This window comes from Trachypithecus francoisi, unplaced genomic scaffold, assembly GCF_009764315.1.
Source record: "Trachypithecus francoisi isolate TF-2019V2 unplaced genomic scaffold, Tfra_2.0 Lachesis_group5, whole genome shotgun sequence".
NCBI lineage: Eukaryota > Metazoa > Chordata > Mammalia > Primates > Cercopithecidae > Trachypithecus > Trachypithecus francoisi.
The window spans coordinates 8,258,961-8,284,183 of record NW_022681470.1 but is presented as its reverse complement, the minus strand read 5'-3'; the positions used below and the strand labels follow the sequence as shown (position 1 = coordinate 8,284,183).

Here is a 25,223-nt window from a genome sequence, read left to right as displayed (position 1 = left end):
TTAACTTACCAATAAGCAGCTTTTAAATTCTAGGCTTTAAAAGTATCCTGCTTACATAATAAACATAATAAAGTTTCAAAGATGAGCAAATTAACTTTTCAGCACAAGCTTTACTTGAGTGTATCTTGGCTTCTTTTTTGACAGTTGTAACCTTAATGTTACAGTAATGTTTTCTTTTTCTGGGAATCAGATAATCTTCTGTTTGGAAAAATATTTTTGGTGAACATTTTATTTTTTAATGGAAACTTGTATTTTGTGATATGCAAGTGTTCAAACAATTTATAAGAGCTAACCATCACCACCCACATATAAGATTATACAGGAATGGAGGAATTTTGGCTGACTTACTGCATGTAATTATTGAGCCAACATAGATGGCAGACTCTACCACTTATGATTTAGGATTTTGAAACAGTATTTTAAAGTACAAATCATCTCAAAATTGGTAATCTATAAAGCATATTACTTATTGTATTGCCTAAAAATAGATTTAACCTTCCTCCATTTATAAGGATGCACCACCTATTATATAGGTTCTGTACAAAATTGCCAAGGTTACTTTTTTCTTTTTCTTTTTTACAACAAAATTTATGTAAACTTTTTGATAGAAAAAGCCATTAGCCTTCGGTAAAGTGTTGCACAATCACTGAAATGCTGAGTGAGAGTCTTTCTGAAAACTGGAGAAGGCTAAAGATAATGAAAAGTGCATCTTTTCATTGTCAAGTCCTTTGAGAATCTGATAGGCTCTATCTAGCTGCACCTTGAAGAGACAAGATTAAGTTCCAGGCACTGGACACAGAGGAATAGGCTCCTAACTTGAGGGCATTCCATGGACAACAGAGCGCCGGGCAGTCTCTTCGAGATTACATCTAGGCTGTGTGGGAGGGTGGGTCCTGTGGAGCTTCATTCCGCTTTGTGTGGGTCCTGAGAGTAGGGTTTTTGCTTAAATGGCAAGAAAATGTACGGCCTTTTTTTCCTGATAATTACTAATATCTGCCATGTAAATTTCTTTATAAATCCCTGAAAGAAAATAACCTATATTAGAAATCAGCTCTTACTTCTGACAAGCAATGCAGCTTTCTCTAGAGCGCTCCACAGGAAATATCTCAGCTGACTTTCTGAATTGGTACTCTCTGAGAGCCAGCCAGCCCTTGACTGATAGCCCTGGATAAGGAAGGCCAGATAAGATTCTTTGAAGACTCTTAGCTACAGAGCCAAAAATCCTACATACATTTGCCTACTCTGTAGTAGTGGATGGCTGGCCTTATTTTACAGGCTAGTCAGTTAAGGTTTGAGATGCACTTAGTTGCTCTGCTTGTGTGGATTAGAAAAGGGGGATTGTAACATTCATACAGGGCTTGCCGGGATTTTAGGGTGGAGGTAAGGATAGGTCATAGGGAGAATGAAGATTCTAGCAAGTTGGTTTTTTGTTCTCCCTACAGTGGGAATAATGTAAGAAGCAGATAGTTTGTTGCCCCCCAACTCTGTCCGTGTTCTCTTCTTTAAAAATGATTTGTACAAAAAAGTTCTGTTTATAAAAATTTTAGTCCTTCGTCTTTGCAGTCTGTTGATTATCATCTTTATGAATTTTTTGACTCTTCCACTTTCTTGGCATCAGAAGGCTAGCATTGCTGTATTTATTAAAGATTCAGATTTGGAATTTTGTCCTCTGATCACTACTTCCTCTGTCATTTGTTAGCTCTGGTTCTTATTGTATCTTACATTTGAAAACCTTTGAAGCTTATGGGGTATATCAATTCTTTATTTTCTCAACTTTTTATTATCTAAGTACCCTCAATTATTACTTTGTTTAAAAAAATAAATACATAACAGAACAATACACGCTAATAAATCGATCATTTATAAAATTAGATCCAACCCCAAATCCCTCTCCTTTTAACACAGACCATCTGGTATTATACACATGCTTTAGTTTGGCAGGATCAGTTTATCAATGATTTTTGGGTGTTTTAAGCCATATGATACAAATACAGCATAAAGTGAACATGCAGAAGTTGGAGGGTTTCTTGAAGTCAGAGAAGATGATGGTGGAAAACTTGAATCACAGGAACTGTAATTGATTAGAAGCACCTCGTAGAGTTAGTTAATACAGTAAGAATGATGATGTGACAGATGTGTTTAAAAAATGAATGTGCATATTAGGATTGTCAGAGGCCTTTGGGGAAATTAGTGAGGTTCTCAAATACTATAAAAAAGGACCATCTTTTCATAAAAGGTGACATGATGTCATATATCATGGCACCATATATTTTTGTTAAAAACTTAGCACTGAAAATAGTTTTAATTTTAAGAATTTGTGTATTTTTCCATTATGATAAAAATTGTTTTGAATTAAAATGACACCCTTGCTTAATTTTTAATTTTGTTTTTAAGGAAAAAAAGTGAATTTTTTTCATAATTTATTCTGAAGTATTGGAACCTGGGTATATCAGTCAGACCTTTTGCAGGAACTGGAAACTATGCGAGGTGCATGAAACAGAGTGTTTACTATAAAATCAGGTGTTTCATGGGAAGTTTGGAAGGTTTGAAGCATCTATGTCTAAGGTGACACTTTTCAAAGAAATCAAATACAACTGGATTATCAGGGGAGTTAAAACTTTTGAGGCCACCATTGCCATTTGTAGAGTGGACATTTGAACGTTGTCGGAGAGAAGCTTTGTTTTCAGACCTTAACTGCTAACAGAGCAGACCAGACACAGGAATATGATCCTTATCTCATTCGACTTTCTAAATCTTTTTGTGGCTGCATCTAATTGGATGAATCTAGCTGCAAGGGAGTCTGTAAATATAGTTTTCCTTCCTATTTCTGTAAATGGGAAGGGGAGGATGGAGATTGGGAGAGCCAATCCAAAGTAACCAAAAGAAAACTTAAGTGTATTCTCCTTAAGAGATCTTTTTCTGGTACTGGGTATCATGTGTAATCATGCAGTTACATTTTTGACTGGCTATGTAAATTAGAAAGGTTAAAAAAAGATCCCAGGAATCTTCACAGTCACTAGTATTATGACCTCTGTTACCACTAACTTGGGTGCCATGTGGAACTAGCTGGCCTGTGATGTGGGGCAGAAATCCATGTAGAAAGAGGTGTGATAATTGTTACTGTGCTAGGCCATTATTAGGATCATTTTCTTTTTATTACTATTGTTATTTTTTATATTTTTAGAGGCAGAGTCTCACTCTGTCTCCCAGACTGGACTCCCAGGCTCAAGTGCTCCTCCAGCCTCAGCCTCCCAAGTAGCTAGGACTACAGGCACACACCAACACACCTGGCAATTTTTTTTGTTTGTTTTTCATTTTATAGAGATGAGGTCTTGTTATGTTGCCCAGGCTGCTCTCGAACTCCTGGCTTCAAGTGATCCTCCGACTTCAGCCTCAGAAAGTGCTAGGATTATAGGCATGACCACTGTGCCTGATCAGAATCACTTTTTCCTCTGCGTGTGTATGTGTGTTTATATAATAATATACTTTAATTTTATGCTATTTTCATTATATTCAAATTTATGATGAAAAAGAGCTGACCTAGGCAACAACATTTACAAACTGAATTTTGGAAAACTCTTCCAGAATCTATTTCTTACATGGAGAAACTTTTATTTATTAACTAACTATTTTATATAATCATCATTATATAACTATTAACTATTTATTAACTAACCTTTTTATATAATCATCATTCATGGGAAAAAGAAAACCCTAGTTATGTACCAGCATAACTCAAGAAATACTTTTCAATGATTAAAGGTCACTTTTAAGAGTATGCTGGAAAAACGAAAATGATCTGTGCATTTTACTAATCCAGTCAGAAATACTGACTAATTGTACTCCTGGTAAGATAAATTTGGGTGCTGGTTTTTTGGCTTCTGGTTTCTCCTTATACTTACTAGCATCATACAATTGGAGAGTGGAGTTAAGTATAGTGGCCATACAGGATGTTAAAAATGGTTATGTTCCATTGTGGAAGACAGTATGCAATTCCTAGACCTAGAACCAGAAATAGCATTTGACCCAGCAACCTCATTACTGGATATATATCCAAAGGGATATACATCATTCTATTATAAAGATACATTCACACATGTATTCATTGCAGCACTAGTCATAATAGCAAAGACATGGAGTCAACCCAATTGCCCATCAGTGATAGACTGGATAAGGAAAATGTGGTACATATATACCATGGAATACTATGCAGACACAAAAAGGAATGAGATCATGTCCTTTGCAGTGACATGGATGGAGCTGGAAGCCGTTATCCTCAGCAAACTAACACACGAATAGAAAATCAAACACTGCATGTTCTCACTTAAAAGTGGAGCTGAACAGTGAGAACCCATAGACACAGATGGGGAACAAGGCACACAGGGGCCTGTTAGGAGGAGTAAGGGGAGGGAGAGCATCAGGATAAGTAGCTAATGCATGCTGGGAATAATGTGTAGGTGATAGGTTGATGGGTACAGCAAACCACCATGGCCCACGTTTACCTATGGAACAAACATGCATGTCCTGCACATGTATCCTGGGACTTATGATAAAATTAAATAACAAAAAAAGATTATTTTTTTTCATTATGGGCTACTTAAAAACTACACAGCAATATAGTTTTCCCCAAACTATGCATTACAAATACCTTAGTCTTTTGTGTAGACACTGGTGAAAAATAAAGAACTTTTAAGGGGTGTGTATGTGCAGGTATATATGCCTGAATAAACATATAAATTCTCAAAAATCTTGCCTATTTGAAGTGTGTTACATTCCTTTATTAGTTGAAAAGTCAGTATTTTTCAGTTTCCTTTCATAGTAAGGGCTACTTCTTTTTTTTTAACAATAGAAAATTAAGGAAATCTACCCCTTGTAGGTGTTATGTCTCTAAATTACTGGTTGTCTTCAGCTGTCAGCAAACATCATGATTGACCTTCAGCAAGTTCAATGTTGTAGCAAGAGATATAGTTTCCAAGGAAGAAGTAACAGAGGTTAGGATTAAGACTGCTAAATTTAAGAGGGTGCAGTGGTGTGTGCCTGTAGTCCTAGCTACTTGGGTTGCTGAGCTGGGAGGGTCGCTTAAACCCAGGAGTTCGAGGCCAGCCTGGGCAATGTAGCAAGACTCCATTGTGCAAAAAGGAAGGACTATTACGTTTATATTTCCAGGCCATGTGCGGTGGCTGATGCCCATAATCTCAGCACTTTGGGAGGCCGAGGTGGGTGGATCACCTGAGGTCAGGAGTTTGAGACCAGCCTGGCCAACATGGTGAAACCCTGTCTCTACTGAAAATACAAAAATTAGCTGGCCGTGGTGGCACATGCCTGTAGTCCCAGCTACTCAGGAGGCTGAGGCAGGAGAACTGCATGAACCCGCGAGGCAGAGGTTGCAGTGAGCTGAGATTGCTCTATTGCACTCCAGGCTGGCGAAAAGAGCGGAACTCCGTTGCAAAAAAAAAAGAAAAAAGTTTATGTTTCCTTCATGGAGATGGGGGGAGAAAAGTTTCTCGAAAGATTTTTATCACATCTATCATAGCATCCACAAATGCCTCATTTGTAGTAAATACCTTTTTCTGTCTTGTACATCTGCACTTTTTCCACTGCAAATGGGTTGGATGTCTGTTTAGATTTAATAAAGATGTTTGCTTTTCACTTTGTGGAGATATTTCTTGGATCCAGAGTTTAACCTTAGAAAGCAGGCTAAGAGTTTAGTTTTATACTTAATATTATCTTTATATTACCTGTTAATTATTCTTCCACAATATGTAAAATTCAAGTCTAGAGCATAAGTGTCAGCCTCCCAGGTGGGTAAGAAGTGTTTGCATGTGAACCTATGGCTCTTTACCATGCCCTATGGGGATCATCTGGAACACTCTGGAACACTCTGGAGTGTTGCAGGAAGCCCTGGAACACTCTGAAGAAATAGTTCTCAACACAAGAAGTCTCTCATCCTCTCTTTCCCTTTCATTCCAGCCTTGAGTGGGCCAATCCACATCTGTACGAGCAGTTGTCTGACACTGCAGTTTCCACAAGGCTGGGGCTTGTCTTCCTATTTTTTGTTTGTGTTCCTTTCTCTTTATCAATTCCTTCTTCCTCTCTTTTCATCTGTTATTCATTTAAATGTACTCTTAAGAAGGCAATGCCCTTCTTTCTACTGAAAACATTTTTTTTTTCTTGAAGGGTTCCTGGTTGATTGTAAGTTTTAGGAAAGGAAGACACCACTTAGATGTCAGAGTGCCCCATATGTTGGCCGGTTGAGATCAGCCACCTTTTTTTTTTTTTTTTTTTGATACAGTGTCTCACTCTGTTTCCCAGGCAGGAGTGCAGTGCAGTGGCATGTGAGCATAGATTGCTGCAACCTCGAACTCCAGGGCTCAAGTTGTCCTTCCGTCTCAGCCTCCCAAGTAACTGTGACTACAGACATGTGACACTGTGCTCAGCTACTTTTTTTTTTTTTTAATTTTTAGTAGATATGCAGTCTTGCTATGTTGCTCAGGCTGGTCTCGAACTCCTGATCTCAAGTGATCCTCCCACCTCAGCCTCACGAAGTGCTGGAATTACAGGCATGAGCCACCATGTCTGGCCATCAGCCATCTTTATAAATTGTGGAGAACTGTCAGTTATCACTTCCTGAAATACCGTAGATAAAATATTAAAGTCCTAGTAAACATGATATAAATGGTATGGCACATGCTCGTAAGGCATATGGATATCAAAAATATTTTATATATTCTTATTGAATACTCATTCAGTGATCGCTTTTAAAAAGCAGTGGCTGCCTTTAAAATTCAGAATTACCTTTGAAATGTTTTTAGGGGACAGCCTAGAAACAAATGTCCTAGGCTGGAAAGAAGGCTGTCTTAGAAATAAACTGGTTTATCACTCAGAACTTTCTTCCCTATTCTCAGTGGTCCATTTGTCCTCAGTGACATCATTTGAAAATGAGACAGATACGGACTTAGGATTCTGTGGTAAGTCACGTGTGTTAACCACTTTGAAATCTCAGGGTGCAAGCCAGGGCACACATAGAAGTATTAATACCATCCTTCTGTCAAGGGGTCTTTCTGGAAGTATGACAACAAACAGATATAATTTTGCTTAATTTTTTGATATTTGAATTTTTCCTTATTTCCTATTTAACTATGTCTGTCCTTGTTACCCTTCAGGAAGGTGTTGACATGAAGTCTGAGGGACAGGCCAATGTAATTCAGCAGCTGGAACAGACTATTGAGGATCTGAGAACCAAAATAGCTGAACTAGAGAGGCAGTATCCTGCCCTGGACACAGAGGTGGCCAGTGGTCGTCAAGGGCTTGGGAATGGAGTGACAGCCTCAGGCGATGTCTGTCTCGAAGCTCTCAGGTTAGAAGAAAAGGAAATACGGCATCAAAGGATTTTAGAGGCGAAATCCATACAGACTTCCCCGACAGAAGAGGGCGGGGTGCTGACACTGCCTCCTGTGGGTGCGCTGGGGCATCCTCCATGTCCGCCTGGGGCTGAAAGTGGACCTCAGACAAAGTTCTGTTCAGAGATTTCTTTGATTGTGTCTCCAAGGCGAATATCAGTCCAGCTCGACAGCCATCAGCCCACACAGAGCATCTCACAGCCTCCACCACCTCCATCCCTTCTGTGGTCTGCTGGTCAAGGACAGCCTGGGTCACAGCCGCCCCATTCTTCTCTTTCTACCGAGTTTGAAACCAGCCACGAACACTCTGTTTCCTCCGCCTTTAAAAACAGCTGTAACATCCCATCTCCACCACCTCTGCCTTGCACAGAGTCCTCCAGCTCCATGCCTGGCCTGGCCATGGTGCCTCCCCCACCTCCCCCTCTCCCTGGCATGACAGTGCCTACTCTGCCCAGTACAGCCATTCCCCCACCTCCTCCTCTGCCGGGTACAGAAATGCTGCCACCGCCTCCCCCTCCTCTTCCTGGAGTGGGCATACCCCCTCCGCCCCCTCTACCCGGAGCGGGCATACCTCCTCCGCCCCCTCTACCCGGAGCGGGCATACCTCCTCCGCCCCCTCTTCCTGGAGCGGGCATACCTCCTCCGCCCCCTCTTCCTGGAGCGGGCATACCTCCTCCGCCCCCTCTACCCGGAGCGGGCATACCTCCTCCGCCCCCTCTACCCGGAGTCAGCATACCCCCTCCGCCCCCTCTTCCTGGAGACAGAATACCCCCTCCACCCCCACTTCCCGGAGCGGGCATACCCCCTCCGCCCCCACTTCCCGGAGCGGGCATACCTCCTCCGCCCCCACTTCCCGTAGCGGGCATACCCCCTCCGCCCCCTCTACCCGGAGCGGGCATACCCCCTCCGCCCCCTCTACCCGGAGCAGGCATACCCCCTCCGCCCCCTCTACCTGGAGTCAGCATACCCCCTCCGCCCCCTCTACCCGGAGCGGGCATACCCCCTCCGCCCCCTCTACCCGGAGTCAGCATACCCCCTCCGCCCCTTCTACCCGGAGCGGGCATACCTCCTCCGCCCCCTCTACCCGGAGTCAGCATACCCCCTCCGCCCCCTCTACCCGGAGCGGGCATACCTCCTCCGCCCCCTCTACCCGGAATGGGAATACCTCCTCCGCCCCCTCTACCTGGTACTGGGATTCCCCCACCTCCTCCCTTGCCAGGTATGGGGATTCCACCTGCTCCAGCTCCCCCACCCCCTCCACCTGGGACAGGAATCCCACCGCCCCCTCTGCTTCCTGCATCAGGCCCTCCACTCCTCCCACAAGTTGGGAGTAGCACTTTACCCACCCCACAGGTGTGTGGATTTCTTCCTCCTCCATTGCCAAGTGGCTTGTTTGGATTAGGGATGCATCAGGACAAAGGGAGTAGGAAGCAGCCCATAGAGCCTTGTCGACCAATGAAGCCTCTTTACTGGACCAGGATTCAACTACATAGTAAAAGGTAACATGAAAGTGAGCTCATCTTTGCACAGTGTGTGTCAGTGTTAGGGAAGTGTTTACTGTCAAACTCGGGAAAATTACCATTGAATGTATTTTTAAGCACAGCTCTAAAACTTGTCTAGATTTTTACATCAATATATAGTGCAGCAGCTTGCTATTTAAAGCTTTAGGCTTTTCTCCAGAAGTACCAAAGGTGTAAAACAAATACATATATGTATCAATGTATGAGATGTAGGTATACCCATCTATATAGTTATTGATACATCTCTTAAAGATTGAGGAATATATTTTTCTTAGCATACATGCTATGTTATCTAATTGTAAGACTGTGACTCATGCCTGAATTCCAGTGAAACTATGCTTTTATGCCCTCTGGAAAATGAATGAGGGCAGGTAAGCAGAAAAATCTAGCCAAATTATTTTCCATGTAAGAATCTACTCCTTGCTTTCACTACTTCAAGTTTCCATTTCTGACACACAGCTTAAAAATGTAAATCAAATTCTTAAGTAAACTGACTCTGGAGCATGGTTTAGTGCACACTTTAAAATGCACAGCCCCGGGGCCTGGCGCGGTGGCTCACGCCTGCAATCCCAGCACTTTGGGAGGCCGAGGCGGGCAGATCACGAGGTCAGGAGATCGAGACCATCCTGGCTAACACAGTGAAACCCCGTCTCTACTAAAAATGCAAAAATTTAGCCGGGCGTGGCGGCGGGCGCCTGTAGTCCCAGCTACTCGGGAGGCTGAGGCAGGAGAATGGCATGAACCCGGGAGGCGGAGCTTGCAGTGAGCCGAGATCCGGCCACTGCACTCCAGCCTGGGCGACAGAGCGAGACTCCGTCTCAAAAAAAAAAAAAAAAAAAAAAAAAACACAGCCCTGCTTTACAGTCCCATCTTGTAGGCTTTCTTCAGAAACATGCTACACAAAAATATACGTATCCACACCCCAAGTGTGAAATAATTGAGTTTTGAAAATTTCATGGCACTTCTGTCAATCATTGGCAACACAGCACAAAGTCATACAATCGTAGCTGGGAATGATCATCATAAAAGAATACTTTCCACCAGATATTCTGGTGGCATTTTATACATTCATGCATCATCTGTAAACCGTGTTCCCTAGCCATTGAGACAATGCTGTGATACTTGGCTGTGGAATGTGTAGGTGGCAGGGAAAAACGTACACTTTAAACCTCACTGGCTTTCCTTGTTCTAATGTTTCAAGATTCCTTGAATTTCCTTTGTGCGTGTGGCATGCATTTAGAAATGGTATTTGCCAGGTTCGTTTTCATTTCTTATATGAATTTTTCTACCCTCTAAACCGTATCAGGGGCAAGAAACTGTATATTGTGATGACTTCTAATTTTTCAGTTCGTCTTCTGTGTTGTTACCACTCCACTTACGTATGTGGGTGATTCATTTGAAACTGTGCCCCAAAGTCATTTTCTCCAGATATGACAGGGGAAGTTCTTGTGCTTTGTTGTTGCTTTGCTTTTTTAAAAATGTGTTTACCCTTTTTAGGTGGTATGACGTGAATCTGCGGTCACTGAGAAGACAAATAACAATGGGGTGATGGGAGGCAGTAGGAGGGAGAGGATGCCATCCTGTAAATGTGTGTTTTTTAACCCATGAATAATCTGCAGAGGTGATAAGTGAAGTTGGGATTTTGAGATATCAAACATTTCTTGCCTCCCTAGTCCATACTGAGATAGGTTTCCTTTTTACATTTTTATACGGTGACCTGATAACTGAGGGTTCCTGGAAATTATTTCTGGGAAAAGATTTCATTCATGGATGGTATTTTAACTTTCCCAATAAGTGGATCAAACAAATGGTGGTCTTACAGAAAAAGAATATTCTTTCCTTCTTATCTCTCGTCTTTTTCCCTCCCTCCTTCCTGCTGGCCTTCCTCCCTCCCTTTCTTGCTTTCTGTTTATGCTTACTGTGATGTAGTTTGGTTTGATGGCTGTTTTGTTGTTCTTTTGCTTAATTTTAGAGACTCCAGTACTTCACTTATTTGGGAAAAAATTGAAGAGCCATCCATAGATTGTCATGAATTTGAGGAATTATTTTCTAAAACTGCTGTAAAGGAGAGAAAAAAACCTATCTCTGATACCATCTCAAAGACGAAGGCTAAACAAGTGAGTATTTTTTGTGCCTTATGAAATTGGACAGTGTTTCTGGCATAAGTGTGAACTGTCATTAGAGAAAACTTTGAAATAGTTTTTGGGCTGTGTAAACCTCCATGGATCTTAGGCAGATAGCAAGGGTTAGAACTTTAGAACATGTGGTTAAGTAAGACTAGCTCAAGTAGAACAACACATAATTATCTCCATCCAGTGATAATGTCCCGACTTTTATTCGTAACATCATAACACATGTTTCCAAAGTCTCAGCCACTGTTTCTTTCCAGAATTAGTTGCCTAGAAATAAATTTTCACTTGATTTATATCCATCTGAGTGCTCCTATGGATGGAAAGAAAGGAAAAAGTGGGCAAAGGAAAACAAGCAAGAAATCCAATCCTTAGTAACTGATAATGTGTTTGGTATTTTGTTGCATTATATCTGAAGTGGATGCCATTAGAATCCAGTTAAACAGTTATACTGTACTTGAAATGTGGAAGAGAAATCTTGTATCCATTTCTAACCTCTCTATTTTATGTTAGATCCTTTGATCTAACCTGTGACATTTTTGAGTCATAAAAAGAAAGATTGCTGCATTTCAAGAAAAACATTTCCAAGCAAAATTTTTCAGCAGATATATCCATTGGGCTTGTCATAAAGGGATATTGTTATAAATTTCTCAGGGGCGTCATTTGGAAAGTAGAGTAAAACCTCATCATAATGAACTCCAGATAGAATTGCTAATGGTGCCCGTCTTTACCCTGAAATGGAGGATGGCTACATTTCTTAACTTTTGCAGGGTGGCAGGAAAGAGGTCTTGGGAGCAAAGGAATGGCAAGCAGCTCAGTCTTGGGAAGCAAAGAGGGAAAAATGAGGCTAATATCCCCAGTGTTCTCCTTGCCTAGTAGTGCCATAGGAGTTCCAGCTCATGGGCTGATTCCTTGAATTTTTGCCTCTGACCTGGAAGTAGTAGCTAGGCACATGGCCTGGAGTTGTTTCCATTGATACTTATTTCAGAGCAGACAATGTTCACTAGACAGACATCGCCAAATCCAGCCAGGAGAAGATGAATTTCAATGGGACAGCTAGACGCTTGTAACCCATAGTTGGCTGGGTGAGCAGGCTCACCCCAGGCATTTTATTAATCTCAGAATAATTTAAACCCAAGCATTATGCAGTTGAATTCTTTTAGAAATGCTTTTGTTGTATTATTGCTGGTTGCTGGTGACCTCAGGTCGATAACATAGTGGACGAGATGGCATCTGGCACATCATAGGCACTCAGTAAATATTTATTAAATTAATCAGCTGACTAAGGGATGAAGACTTTATAAATATCAGTAGCTATGTCCAGCAGTGATTCAAAACCAGAAAGTTACTCATTTCATAATAAGCAGTAAGTCCAGGGTGACAATGTTAAGAGGAGTAATGGAAAATTGTATTTTCTCTGGCAGAGATAAATATTTAAAAAATCCTTTCCACGGTATATTTGCATATAGTACACTGAGGCTGAGTCATCGTATCTCTTCTTTTGGGTTGTGTCAGAGATGTAAAATCTGTCTGGGTGAGGAGTATGGGCGGGGCTTACATTGAGGAGAGTTGGACAGCCAGAACTGTCACTTGACTAATGTGTAGATGTGGCATGGAGCATCTCTTGTCCAGGGACTAAATACTCAGAAAACTGAGCCATGCTCTCCCTACTCCCAGCACCGCTTTTTTTTTTTTTTTTTTTTTTTTTTTTTTGCTAAGGGAATACAAATAAGGAAGAAGTCTCCCAGGATGCTCAAGACTGTAGGATTTCATGCTCTGTTTGACTTAGTATTAAGTTTTAGCTTACTGAAATATGATTTACATCTAAATCATCAAACATCAAATTAAACTAGTTGGCATGAAGGGGTCTCTTTGCATATAAACAGTGCATCTGTGTTGAGCATCATCATCTTAAGATAATCTCCTCGTTCTGTCATTAAGACATTTCATAAATTGTCGGTAAGAGACTTTGCCAATGTCCTCATTTGTGTTTATTGATAGTGACGCTACTGTTGACCTTCAGCTTCAAACAGAGTTTATGGGACAGTCTCCATCATGACTCCAGATAAACCTATTCAGCAACTCCTTGACCTGGGTCTTGGTGCTGAGCTCTGCATTTCAGATCTGTTTTTGGAGGGATAAAAGATTTTTTTAAATGTATGTTAGAGAAAAATCACTACAAAGTGATGGATTGCTGAAGAAACATAGTTTTATTTAACTTCATTGTATTTGGAAGAAAAATCTGTCCACTCCATTTACTTGAGACATTTAAAATTTTGTTTAAGGAAAGTGTATTTTCAGGATGCATGCAAATTGTTCCCCTTTTTATGGGAAATGTACACTGATTGTATGTGCAGACATTTTGGTACCTTATGATTCATTTCCAGTAAAATTAATAGCCTTTAATGCCATGGCATATGTTTATGGAGGTATTTCAAGCAATTCTTCTTATATACAATGGAAGCTGGAAGTTCTGTTTTTATTTAAATATTTAAAAATAGCCAAATAATCTTTCTATGATCTGTCTTCGCCTTGAAAGTAAGACTGTGGTTGAATGCACTGGTGTTTAACGAGGTGCCTGTGCTGTTTTTACTGTCGTGGCAGAGACGTTTTCAGTGTGATAATAGAAGATTCTTCAGCTGGGCACATTGCCGTTTGGCATAAGGAAAAAGAGGGTTATTTTCTCTGGATGCTCAGACTGATAGAAATGAAGAATATCTTATATTTCCAACTGCTTTTCTCTCCAAAGAACTTAAGACAAAGCATTTTATACTTTTCTTATGGAGCATGGATTTAAGTTTGTTCTATGATGATTTCATTTATCCTTCTTCACTTTGAAGTAACACACAAAAGATTAGCTGAGAAGGTACATAGAAGTTTATCAGACTATAGTCTGACACAGTTTTTCAAACCCAAATGAGTGTGACACTTTGACATTAGAACTGTCTGATGTAGAGCCTCATCTCTTAAGGAATAAAGAGGAAAATAGAAAAAGTGATCTCATATGATGTTCGTGCTTAAGCATTCACACACATTCGCACTTGCCCATTTTTAAGGAAGGTTCTAGAGCCAGTAAATATTTAGTCCAATTTCCAGGATAGTTCAGTGATTATTAATGTTTGTAATGACCCTAAGTCACCTCAGGATCTTTGGTGATCAAATAAGGATTAAACAGTTTAACCTGCTGGGCGTGGTGGCTCACACTAGCTAGCGCTTTGGGAGGCCAAGGCAGGTAGACTGCTTGAGCCCAGGAGTTCGAGACCAGCCTGGGGAACATGGTGAAATTCTGAATCTATAAAAAATGTAAAAATTATCTGGGTGCAGTGGTGCATGCCTGTCATCCCAGGTACTTGGAAAGCTAAGATGGGAAGATCATCTGAGCCCAGGGAGGTTGAGTCTGCAGTGAGTTGTGATAGTACCACTGCACTCCAGCCAGGGTGACAGATTAAGACCCTGTCTCAGGGAAAAAAAAAATTTTTTAATCTGAGCTCATTAGCAGGAAAGTGAGAGAATTTACTTTGGAGTGATTTTGATAATAAGGGTTGCATAGTTTTTGGTTAATCTTCTATCAAATAATGTCATAAGGAAATATATTTTGGTAAACACGGTAGTAGTAGTAGTAGTAATAGTAGTAATTATTACAACAATAATAACCATGGAAACCAAATCGTGTCCATTATTTACCATGTACCAGTTACTGTTCTTAGCACTGTACTTATACCAACTCATATAATGCTCCTACTCCTATGAGACGGGCACCATTAGTCTCAGTTCATAGTATGGTTCATAGTACAGAAACCTCAGGTACAGAGATGTAGAGGAATTCAGTAATGTTTCCAAGCTAGTAAGGGGCTGAGCTCAGGTTCAAACTTCAGCCATCTGGCTGCAGAGCCTCTCCTCTTCCTAATTAAGTGATAATTATGGATGTGGAATATTTTATATGAGTGTAAGTGCAGTATTTTATATGGAGACCAGAATATATACTTTAAAAAAATGAATTAAATACTTTAAAAAAAGAATTTGAATGTGTATTGGTTTTTCATATATGTTCGGTATTTAAATGACTGTGGTTATAAATCAAATTATATGTGAGACACTTTTAAAACCTTTACCATGTTTTAGCAGATTTCTTTTTTCTTTTTTCTTAAATGGAGTCTTACCCTGTTGCCCAGGCTGGAGTGCAATGGTGTGATCTCGGCTCACTGCAACCTCCCCCTTCCGGGTTCAAGTGATTCTTCTGCCTCAGCCTTCCAAGTAGCTGGGATTACAGGTCCGGGCCCCTGTGACTGGCTAATTTTTGTATTTTTAGTAGAGACGGGATTTTGCCATGTTGGTCAGGCTAGTCTCATAGAGACGGGATTTTGCCACGTTGGTCAGGCTGGTCTCAAACTCCTGACCTCAGGTGATCCACCCACCTTGGACTCCCAAAGTGCTGGGATTACAGGCATGAGTCACCATGCCTGGCCAATATTTTAGCAGATTTTGATAAGTATATAAACTGTGATTTCACCAACATGACATTTGCCCAGTTAAATAAAATTTTGAGTGGTATGAGATTTAAGTACATAAGCTTCTGTAAGCAGTAAAAATAAGAGCCACTTGCTTGTGTGGCGTACAAATAGTGGTTCGAGGCAGACACCCACTGTGGTTAAACGTTGCTAAATGTGAAATGATGCTACCTTTCATTTACCCCATGGTACAAAAAGAATCATCTTTGTAAAATATGCCATAGGTAAATAATGTCTAATCATGTTTAAAGGATCTGTAAAGGAACATGATACCCAGAATGTAAATTTGCACATAGAAGTCAGCAAGAGTGAAAAAGAAGAATCTGTTATTTTTTAAAAAGTACGTAACTGACATTTGTCTAACCATTTAATGCAACACAGTGAATCTCTGTGGGTTTCTTCTATTTAATCTATCAGATTAAAATTCTTTGCCCAGAGAATGGGAGAAAAAGTATGACAGTTAAATATTTGTTGGACTTTAGCCTCTGGAAATCTGATCAGAAAAAAATACATTGTTAAATCTGCTACTTATTATAAGGGCAGGTAATGAAAGGATTTGTTAGAATTCACATTTATTACAGATACTAACTTTAAGGAATTCGATATTTGATATCATGTTCAGTCTTTCCATTGTGCTTGATGACCTAACCCCTAAAAAAGATTTTTTTTTCTTTTTTTTTTTTTTTGAGACGGAGTCTTGCTCTCACCCAGGTTGGAGTGCTGTGGCGCGATCTCAGCTCACTGCAAGCTCCGCCTCCCGGGTTCACACCATTCTCCCGTCTCAGCCTCCTGAGTAGCTTAAAAATGTTCAAGATCAGGAGTTCGAGACCAGCCTGACCAACATGGTAAAACCCCGTCTCTACTAAAAATACAAAAAATTAGCCAGGAGTGGTGGTGATGAGTGCCTGTAATCCCAGCTACTCGGGAGGCTGAGGCAGGAGAATTGCTTGAACCCAGGAGGCAGAGCTTGCAGTGAGCTGAGATCGCACCACTACACTCCAGCCTGGGTAACAGAGCGAGACTCCGTCTCAAAAAAAAAAAAGTTGTAAAAATGTGTAATAGCGATGGGAAAAGAAGTATTCATCATTCAGCTGCTCTTTTATGGGAGTATATAACATAATACCTATAAGTGTTCTTACGGGAAGCAGTAATTGCCAATAAAAGCTTCTTCTCACTGTGTTGAGGAATTTGGGAGAATAGGTGTGGCACACTTCACATATCGCCTGCCACTGTGTTATTGGCTGCTATGAAAAGGAAAAACAGATTACATATTTTATCTGTGATCTTTGCTGCAGTTTTATTTATCGCAGACATTCATTTTTAGATTGAAAACTGTTTTCTTGTCATTAGTGGATATTTCAGTGCTGCAGAGTGACAGACTGAATGAAAATCTGTGTTATAGAAGCCTAGTGTTTTGTATTGGTGTTAATTGTTCCAGTTGTAGCTGGCAAGGGTGTGTTTTGGTTGATTTGAACAGTTGTATTTGTCTTTTGACCAAAGACATAAAATCATGTCTGAAACACTAAATATCTTATAATAAGACAATTTAGATTTGTTTTGAGGATACACAATAAACATTTGGTACTTTGTAACTTTTAACATCTGCTTTTAATAGAGTACATTCCTATTGCAAGCCTTAAAAATGTATTTACATAGAAAACCACATCAAAATACAAAACTATAATTAGACGAACATAGGTTTTGTGGAATCTGGATTTGTTTAAGATGTTGAAAGATTTATTATTTTTTTGAAGATGCTATTCCTATATTTGTAGAGCATACCAAATCAGTTCAAGGAATGCAATAATACTAACCTCTGTTTTTAAATTTTCTTTTTTTTTTTTTTTGAGACGGAGTCTCACTCAGTCGCCCAGGCTGGAGTGCAGTGGCACTATCTCGGCTCACTGCAAGCTCCGCCTCCCAGGTTCATGCCGATCTCCTGCCTCAGCCTCTTAAATTTTCTTTTGGCCAATAAAATTATTTTTATACTTCTAAGTAAAAGGCTAAAAATAAAAAATAACACAAATATACCAGCATAATATAAAGGAAATGTAACTAAGCTAATTATCTTTCACCTTGATATATTATATATTAGGGAAATTATATTTGGGTAATTGTGCTTTGGAATTGCATACAATTTAATCATAGTGTAGACTGTTAATTCTTTTGGATTTTATATTTATATACCATGATATTAAGATTCTGGGCCGGGTACAGTGGCTCACGCCTACAATCCCAGCACTTTGGGAGGCTGAGGTGGGCAGATCACGAGGTCAAGAGATCGAGACCATCCTGGCCAACATGGTGAAACCCCATCCCTACTAAAAGTACAAAAATTAGCTGGGCGTGGTGGCGTGTGCCTATAGTCCCAGCTACTCAGGAGGCGGACGCAGGAGAATTGATTGAACTCGGGAGGTGGAGATTGCAGTGAGCTGAGATCACGCCACTGCACTCCAGCTTGGTGAGAGAGCGAGACTCTGTCTCCAAAAAAAAAAAAAAAAGAAGAAGATTCTGTTGGACTAAATGTACAAGGAAAGTGGTATGAATTTTTAATGGCTATAATGTTCTGTTTATCATTCATAGGAATTGAAGAAAGAGTATAGAAGAGAGTACAGATGCTGTTTGGAATGCCAGATGCAGTGGCATGCACCTGTAGACCCACCTACAAGGTGGGCTGTTGTGTGCTGTTGTGTGCTACGATTGTGCCTATGATAGCCACTGCCCTCCAGCCTTGGCAACATAGTGAGACCCCATCGCATCTCTAAAAAAAAAATTTTTTTTTAGTTAATTCTATCTGGAGCAGATGATAGGAGAGTGTTTTCTCAGCACAGCCAATTTAGAGTGGAGCCACTATTGCAGAGAGCCCTCTTTAGTTTCACTGGAAAAACCAAACATGAGCACTTTCACTGTTGCACCCTTTTTTGATCTGATAGCAGCACAGTTGATCCATTTCAGCAGGGACTACAGCAGAGGAAATGAGCTAAAATACCAGAAAGGGCACAGAGGTTCTCTGGAGGGCTAATTTATTGTGGAACAACCCAAGAGAGACAGCTTTGAGTAATTTAAGTGACTATACTTGAATTATCCTTCAGGTTCCATGCTATATACTAAAGATAGTGCAAACGGTGGGTGGTCAGAAGTTGAACAGAGTATATAGGCTGGACTTGGGATAAAGGCTGTGTGGAGGAGATGTGACTTGAAATGAACCTTGAAGAATTTATTTGGTTTAGATATGTAGAGAGGATTAAGGGGTGATTTTTGAGAATAGCACCATGAGCAAAGGTTTCCTTGCAGCTTAATTAAAGCGAGAATAAATCAGTCATCACTGTAGCAGGCCTCCCCTGTGTGCTCCCCTGTCTGGGAGTTTTAGGAATATGAATTTAGATCATTTATATTCATTTCTATTCGCTGAATGTGTTTCCTTCTCATCCTCCTACCCGGCCTCAAGTTTGTCATACTAGAAATAAGTGTGAGGACTGAATTTAGATTAATTGGACCTGAAGCTTATTTTGGTGTCAAAGTATGAAATAGCAGGCTGTACGCTTCTTTACCATGGACAGCAACAGGATTTGGGATAATCTCAGGGCAAAGGAGGAGTTTATTCCTCGTTTGACCTACATAGTCACAATTATGATAGGCCCTACCTTTTGTCTACCAGAAGGGATGCCGGTGATGACGCTAGTCAGATTATTCACAACCAAACTTAGTGTGACCTAAACTGAAAAAGAGTTCCTGTTATTTGAGGGCATACGTTTAAGACTTAGAAAAAAATATATAAAGTTCTTATTTGTGTCATTAGTTTATTTAATTTAAAACTTTTTATAAATGGAAAATAAACTTTTTTTAAAAAACCATAACCATTTTCAAAATGAAGGTTTATTTATTTATTTTTATTTTATTTTATTTTTTTGAGATGGGGTCTCACTCTGCCTCCCAGGCTGGAGTACTGTGGTATGATCATGGCTCACTACAGCCTCGACTTCCCTGGCTTGAGCTATCCTCTCACCTCAGCCTCCCAAGCAGCTGGGACTCTAGGTGTGGGCGGCCGAGCCTGGCTAACTTTTTAATCTTCATTTTGCAGGAATGGGGATTCGCCATGTTGCCCAGGCTGCTCTTGTACTCCTGGGCTCAGGCACTCCTCCTGCCTCAGCTTCCCAAAATGCTGGGATTAGAAGTGTGAGCCACCATGCCCAGACAACTAAATGGAAGATATCTAATATTTCACCTTTATTTTTTGTTCATTGTTAATTTATGAATCTTTAAAATTAATTTGGGACTTGAAACTATCTGAAGTGTTACTTTAGCAAGTTGTCTGAAGGAGAGTCTTCTCGAGATAGTGAGGAACGTGGTGGATCCTCTCCCCAGTAAAACAACAACTTAACTGGTGAAAATTATAACAAAAAATTATTTATTTGAAGTCTCTGAAAATTGTCCTAAGGGTGCACAGGAAATGGAGAAACAGTCATTCAAGAAAATCTACTAAAACTCAGAACAGCAAGAGTACTCTGAGAGTTCGCCACAACCTACTCCATTACCAGCCACCCCCCACTCTGCTCTAGTCTGGACATGTGTGGCCAAGAGGACCGTAGTTCTCTCTCTTTCTCTGTAACTCCTGTACGGCTATGATTTTGGTCTAGTAGAGGCAGGATGCTGGCATTTCTAATTTCTTCAGTCTCCGTTGGAGAAGCTTTTTAACAGGCAAGTATGGAGAACCACAGGAGATCTTTGAGAAGGTCCCTTTAAGGATCACCATCATCTGTGGAGGTAGGGAGGGTGAATACACACCTGCCAGGCTGCACCCAGCCAAGAGCAATCAGAGCAAGATGTGGTGCCCCCAGGAAAGCATTGGCTAACCTCATACAGACCCATCAAAACCAAGCGGAAGCTTCACTGGCATGAGTCTCTGTGTGTGTGTGTGTGTGTGTGTGTGTGTGTGTGTGTTATTAATCCCATTTTATTTATTTATTTTCTTTTATTATACTTTAAGTTCTGGGATACATGTGGAGAACGTGCAGGTTTGTTACATAGGTATACACATGCCGTGGTGGTTTGCTGCACCCATCAACCCGTCATCTACATTATGTATTTCTCCTAATGCTATTCGTCCCCCAGTCCCCCAGCCCCTGACAGGCCCCAGTGTGTGATGTTCCGCTCCCTGTGTCCATGTGTTCTCATTGTTCAACTCCTACTTATTAGTGAGAATATGCAGTATTTGGTTTTCTGTTTTTGTGTTAGTTTGCTGAGAATGATGGTTTCCAGCTTCATCCATGTCTCTGCAAAGGACACGAACTCATCCTTTTTTATGGCTGCGTAGTATTCCATGGTGTATAGGTGCCACATTTTCTTTATCCAGTCTATCATTGATGGGCATTTGGGTTGGTTCCAAGTCTTTGCTGTTGTGAACAGTGCTGCAATAAACATATGTATACATGTGTCTTTATAGGAGAATGATTTATAATCCTTTGGGTATATACCCAGTAATGGGATCGCTGGGTCAAATGGTATTTCTAGTTTTAGATCCTTGAAGAATCACCACACTGTCTTCCACAATGGTTGAACTAATTTACACTCCCACCAACAGTGTAAAAGCGTTCCTATTTCTCCACATCCTCTCCAGCATCTGTTATTTCCTGACTTTTTAATGATCGCCCCTCTAACTGACATGAGATGGTATCTCACTGTGGTTTTGATTTGCATTTCTCTAATGACCAGTGATGATGAGCTTTTTCTCATATGTTTATTGGCCACATAAATGTCTTCTTTTGAGGACTGTCTGTTCGTATCCTTTGCCCACTTTTTGATGGGATTTTTTTTTCTTGTAAATTTGTTTAAGTTCTTTGTCGATTCTGGTGGATTCTGGATGTTAACCCTTTTGTCAGATGGATAGATTGCAAAACTTTTCTCCTATTCTGTAGGTTCCTGTTCATTCTGATGATAGTTTCTTGTGCTGTGAAGACGCTCTTTACTTTAATCAGATCCCATTTGTCAATTTTGGCTTTTGTTGCCATTGCTTTTGGTGTTTTAATCATGAAGTCTTTGCCCATGCCTGTGCCCTGAATGATATTGCCTAGGTTTTCTTGTAGGGTTTTATTTTTTTTACTTTTTTTTTTGAGACGAAGTCTTGCTCTGTCACCCAGGTTAGAGTGCAGTGGCACAATCTCAGCTCACTGCAACCTCCGCCTCCCAGGTTCAAGCAATTCTCCTACCTCAACCTCCCAAGTAGCTGGGCTTACAGGCGTCCACCAACACACCCAGCTAATTTTATTTTATTTTTTGTATTTTTAATAGAGATAGGGTTTCACCATGATGGCCAGGCTGGTCTCAAACTCCTCGCCCCAAGTGATCTGCCCACCTCAGCAGAGTTTAGGTCTTACGTTTAAGTCTTTAATCCATCTTGAGTTAATTTTCATATAAGGTGTAAGGAGGGGATTGAGTTTCAGTTTTCTGCGTATGGCTGCCAGTTTTCCCAACACCATTTATGAAATAGGGAATCCTTTCCCCATTGCTTGTTTTTGTCAGGTTTGTCAAAGATCAGATGGTTGTAGATGTGTAGTGTTATTTCTGAGGCCTCTGCTCTATTCCATTGGTCTATATATCTGTTTTGGTACCATTACCAAAACTGTTCTAGTTACTGTAGCCTTGTAGTATAGTTTGAAGTCAGGTAGCGTGATACTCCCAGTTTTGTTTTTTGCTTAGGATTGACTTGGCTATATGGGCTCTTTTTTTGGTTCCATATGAAATTTAAAGTAGTTTTTTCTAATTCTGTGAAGAAAGTCAATGATAGCTTGATGGGAGCATCATTGAATCTATAAATTACTTTGGGCAGTATAGCCATTTTCACAATATTGATTCTTCCTATCCATGAGCATGGAATGTTTTTCCATTTTTTTGTGTCCTCTCTTGTTTCCTTGAGCAGTGGTTTGTAGTTCTCCTTGAAGAGGTCCTTCACATCCCTTGTAAGTTGGATTCCTAGGTATTTTATTCTCTTGGTAGCAATTGTGAATGGGAGTTCATTCATGATTTGGCTCTCTGTTTGTCTGTTATTGGTGTATAAGAATGCTTGTGATTTTTACACACTGATTTTGTATCCTGAGACTTTGCTGAAGTTGCTTATCAGCTTAAGGAGATTTGGGGCTGAGATGCTAGGGTTTTCTAAATATACAATCATGTCATCTGCAAACAGGGACAATTTGACTTCCTCTCTTCCTATTTGAATACGCTTTCTTTCTTTCTTTTGCCTGATTGCCCTGGCCAGCACTTCTAATACTGCGTTGAATAGGAGTGGTGAGAGAGGGCATCCTTGTCTTGTGCCAGTTTTCAAAGGAAATGCTTCCATCTTTTGCCCATTCAGTATGATATTGGCTGTGGGTTTGTCATAAATAGCTTTTATTATTTTGAGATACATTCCATCAATACCTAGTTTATTGAGAATTTTTAGCATGAAGCGGTGTTGAATTTTATTGAAGGCCTTTTCTGCGTCTATTGAGATAATCATCTGGTTTTTTGCAATGGTTCTGTTTATGTGATGGGTTACGTCTTTGATTTATGTATGTTGAACCAGCCTTGCATACCAGGGATGAAGCCAACTTGATCGTGGTGGATAAGCTTTTTGATGTGCTGCTGGATTCAGTTTGCTAGTATTTTATTGAGGATTTTCTCATCGATGTTCATCAGGGATATTGGCCTGAAATTTTCTTTTTCTGTTTTGTCTCTGCCAGGTTTTGGTATCAGGATGATGCTGGCCTCACAAAATGAGTTAGGGCAGAGTCCCTCTTTTTCTACTGTTTAGAACAGTTTCAGAAGGAATGGTACCAGCTGCTCTTTGTGCCTCTGGTAAAATTCGGCTGTGAATCTGTCTGGTCCTGGGCTTTTTTTTGGTTGGTAGGCTATTAATTACTGCCTCATTTTCAGAACTTGTTATTGGTTTATTCAGGGATTCAACTTCTTCCTTGTTTAGACTTGAGAGGGTGTATGTGTCCAGCAATTTATCCATTTCTTCTAGATTTTCTAGTTTATTTGGGTAGAGGTGTTTATAGTATTCTCTGATGGTAGTTTGTATTTCTGTGGGATCAATGGTGATATCCCCTTTATCATTTCTTATTGTATCTATTTGATTCTTATCTCTTTTCTTCTTTGTTAGTCTGGCTAGTGGTCTATTTTGTTGATCGTTTAAAAAAACCAGCTCCTGGATTTGTTGATTTTTTTGAAAGGTTTTCTGTGTCTCTGTCTCCTTCAGTTCTGCTCTGATCTTAGTTATTTCTTATCTTCTGCTAGCTTTTCAATTTGTTGGCTCTTGCTTCTCTAGTTCTTTTAATTTCGATGTTAGGGTGTCGATTTTAGATCTTTCTTGCTTTCTCCTGTAGGCATTTAGTGTATAAATTTCCCTCTTAATACTGCTTTAGCTGTGTCCCAGAGATTCTGGTACATTGTGTCTTTGTTCTCATTGGCTTCAAAGAACTTATTTATTTCTGCCTTAATTTCGTTATTTACCCAGTAGTCATTAAGGAGTAGGTTGTTCAGTTTCTATATAGTTTTGTAGCTTTGAGTGAGTTTCTTAATCCTGAATTCTAGTTTGATTGTACTGTGGTCTGAGAGACTGTTTATGATTTCTGTTCTTTTGCATTTGCTGAGGAGTGTTTTACTTCCAGTTATGTGTTCAGTTTTAGAATAAGTGCGATGTGGTGCTGAGAAGAATGTATATTCTGTTGATTTGGGGTGGAGAGTTCTGTAGATGTCTGTTAGATTCACTTGGTCCAGAGCTGATTTCAAGTCCTGAATATCCTTGTTAATTTTCTGTCTCATTGATCTGTCAAATGTAGACAGTGGGTTGTTAAAGTCTCCCACTATTATTGTGTGGGAGTCTAAGTCTTGGCATGAGTCTTAAACATACTGTTATTGAAACACCAGGGGTTCAGTCTAGTTGGTGCTGCTCACCGCACAGAAAGCCAATGACTGAGACGACATGTATTGCCAAGGAGGAAGGCTTTAATCGGTTGCTGCAGCCAAGGAGATGGGAGCTCAGTCTCAAATCCATCTCCCTGGCTGACTAAAATTAGGGGTTTGTATAGTGGGGGAGAAATGTAGCAATGTGTAAGAAAACAAGAACAAGCAAGCAGCAAGGAAGCAATCATGGTGAATGAGGGGTCTGGTGTGGTGAGCTGGTGAGTTTTAGTTCTTTGATACTTTTTTAGGGGACTGAAGGTGCTTTTTGGATGAAGGAACTCAGATAAAACAAATGTAAGTTTCAAGCATTAAGACCAAATGATCAATTTCTATGTTCATCCAAAAGATCTGTCTGTGGGACTATTGGGTCAATTTCAACACCTCTCTTAAAACACTGAGCAAACGATAAGCTGTTCTGACACAGGGGCAATTCCTAAGAAAGCAGACTTAAAAATAATATTGCAGTCATCTCTGGCAGTATGAAAGCTGTGTACCTACCCAAGGCTGTACCCTCAGAGGAGCAATTGGAGAGGGAAAAGTCCAGTGACTAGTTTCTGGATGAACATGGTGGAAAAAAATTGGTAAATTCCCTGAACTGTGATAGCACACTTCAAGGCACCCCTCAGCCCCAGTGGTTAAGGGTAAAACCCTGAGGGCCCAGGGACCTTAAGAATAACCTTTCACTGATTCAGGGGTGATCCATAGGTAGCCAGGCTGAAAGAT

The 25,223-nt window shown here is 40.4% G+C and overlaps 1 protein-coding gene across 2 annotated transcripts in view; it reads left to right on the top strand.

Moving 5' to 3' along the window:
• The window catches only part of FMN2 (formin 2), a 403,023-nt gene that overhangs the window by 108,831 nt on the left and 268,969 nt on the right, over positions 1-25,223 (top strand). For both annotated transcript variants that reach the window (XM_033196220.1, XM_033196221.1), the window contains 2 exons: positions 7,164-8,899; positions 10,893-11,037. In XM_033196220.1, coding sequence (XP_033052111.1) covers positions 7,164-8,899; positions 10,893-11,037 — 1,881 coding nt within the window. The remainder of the gene's footprint in view (positions 1-7,163; positions 8,900-10,892; positions 11,038-25,223) is intronic.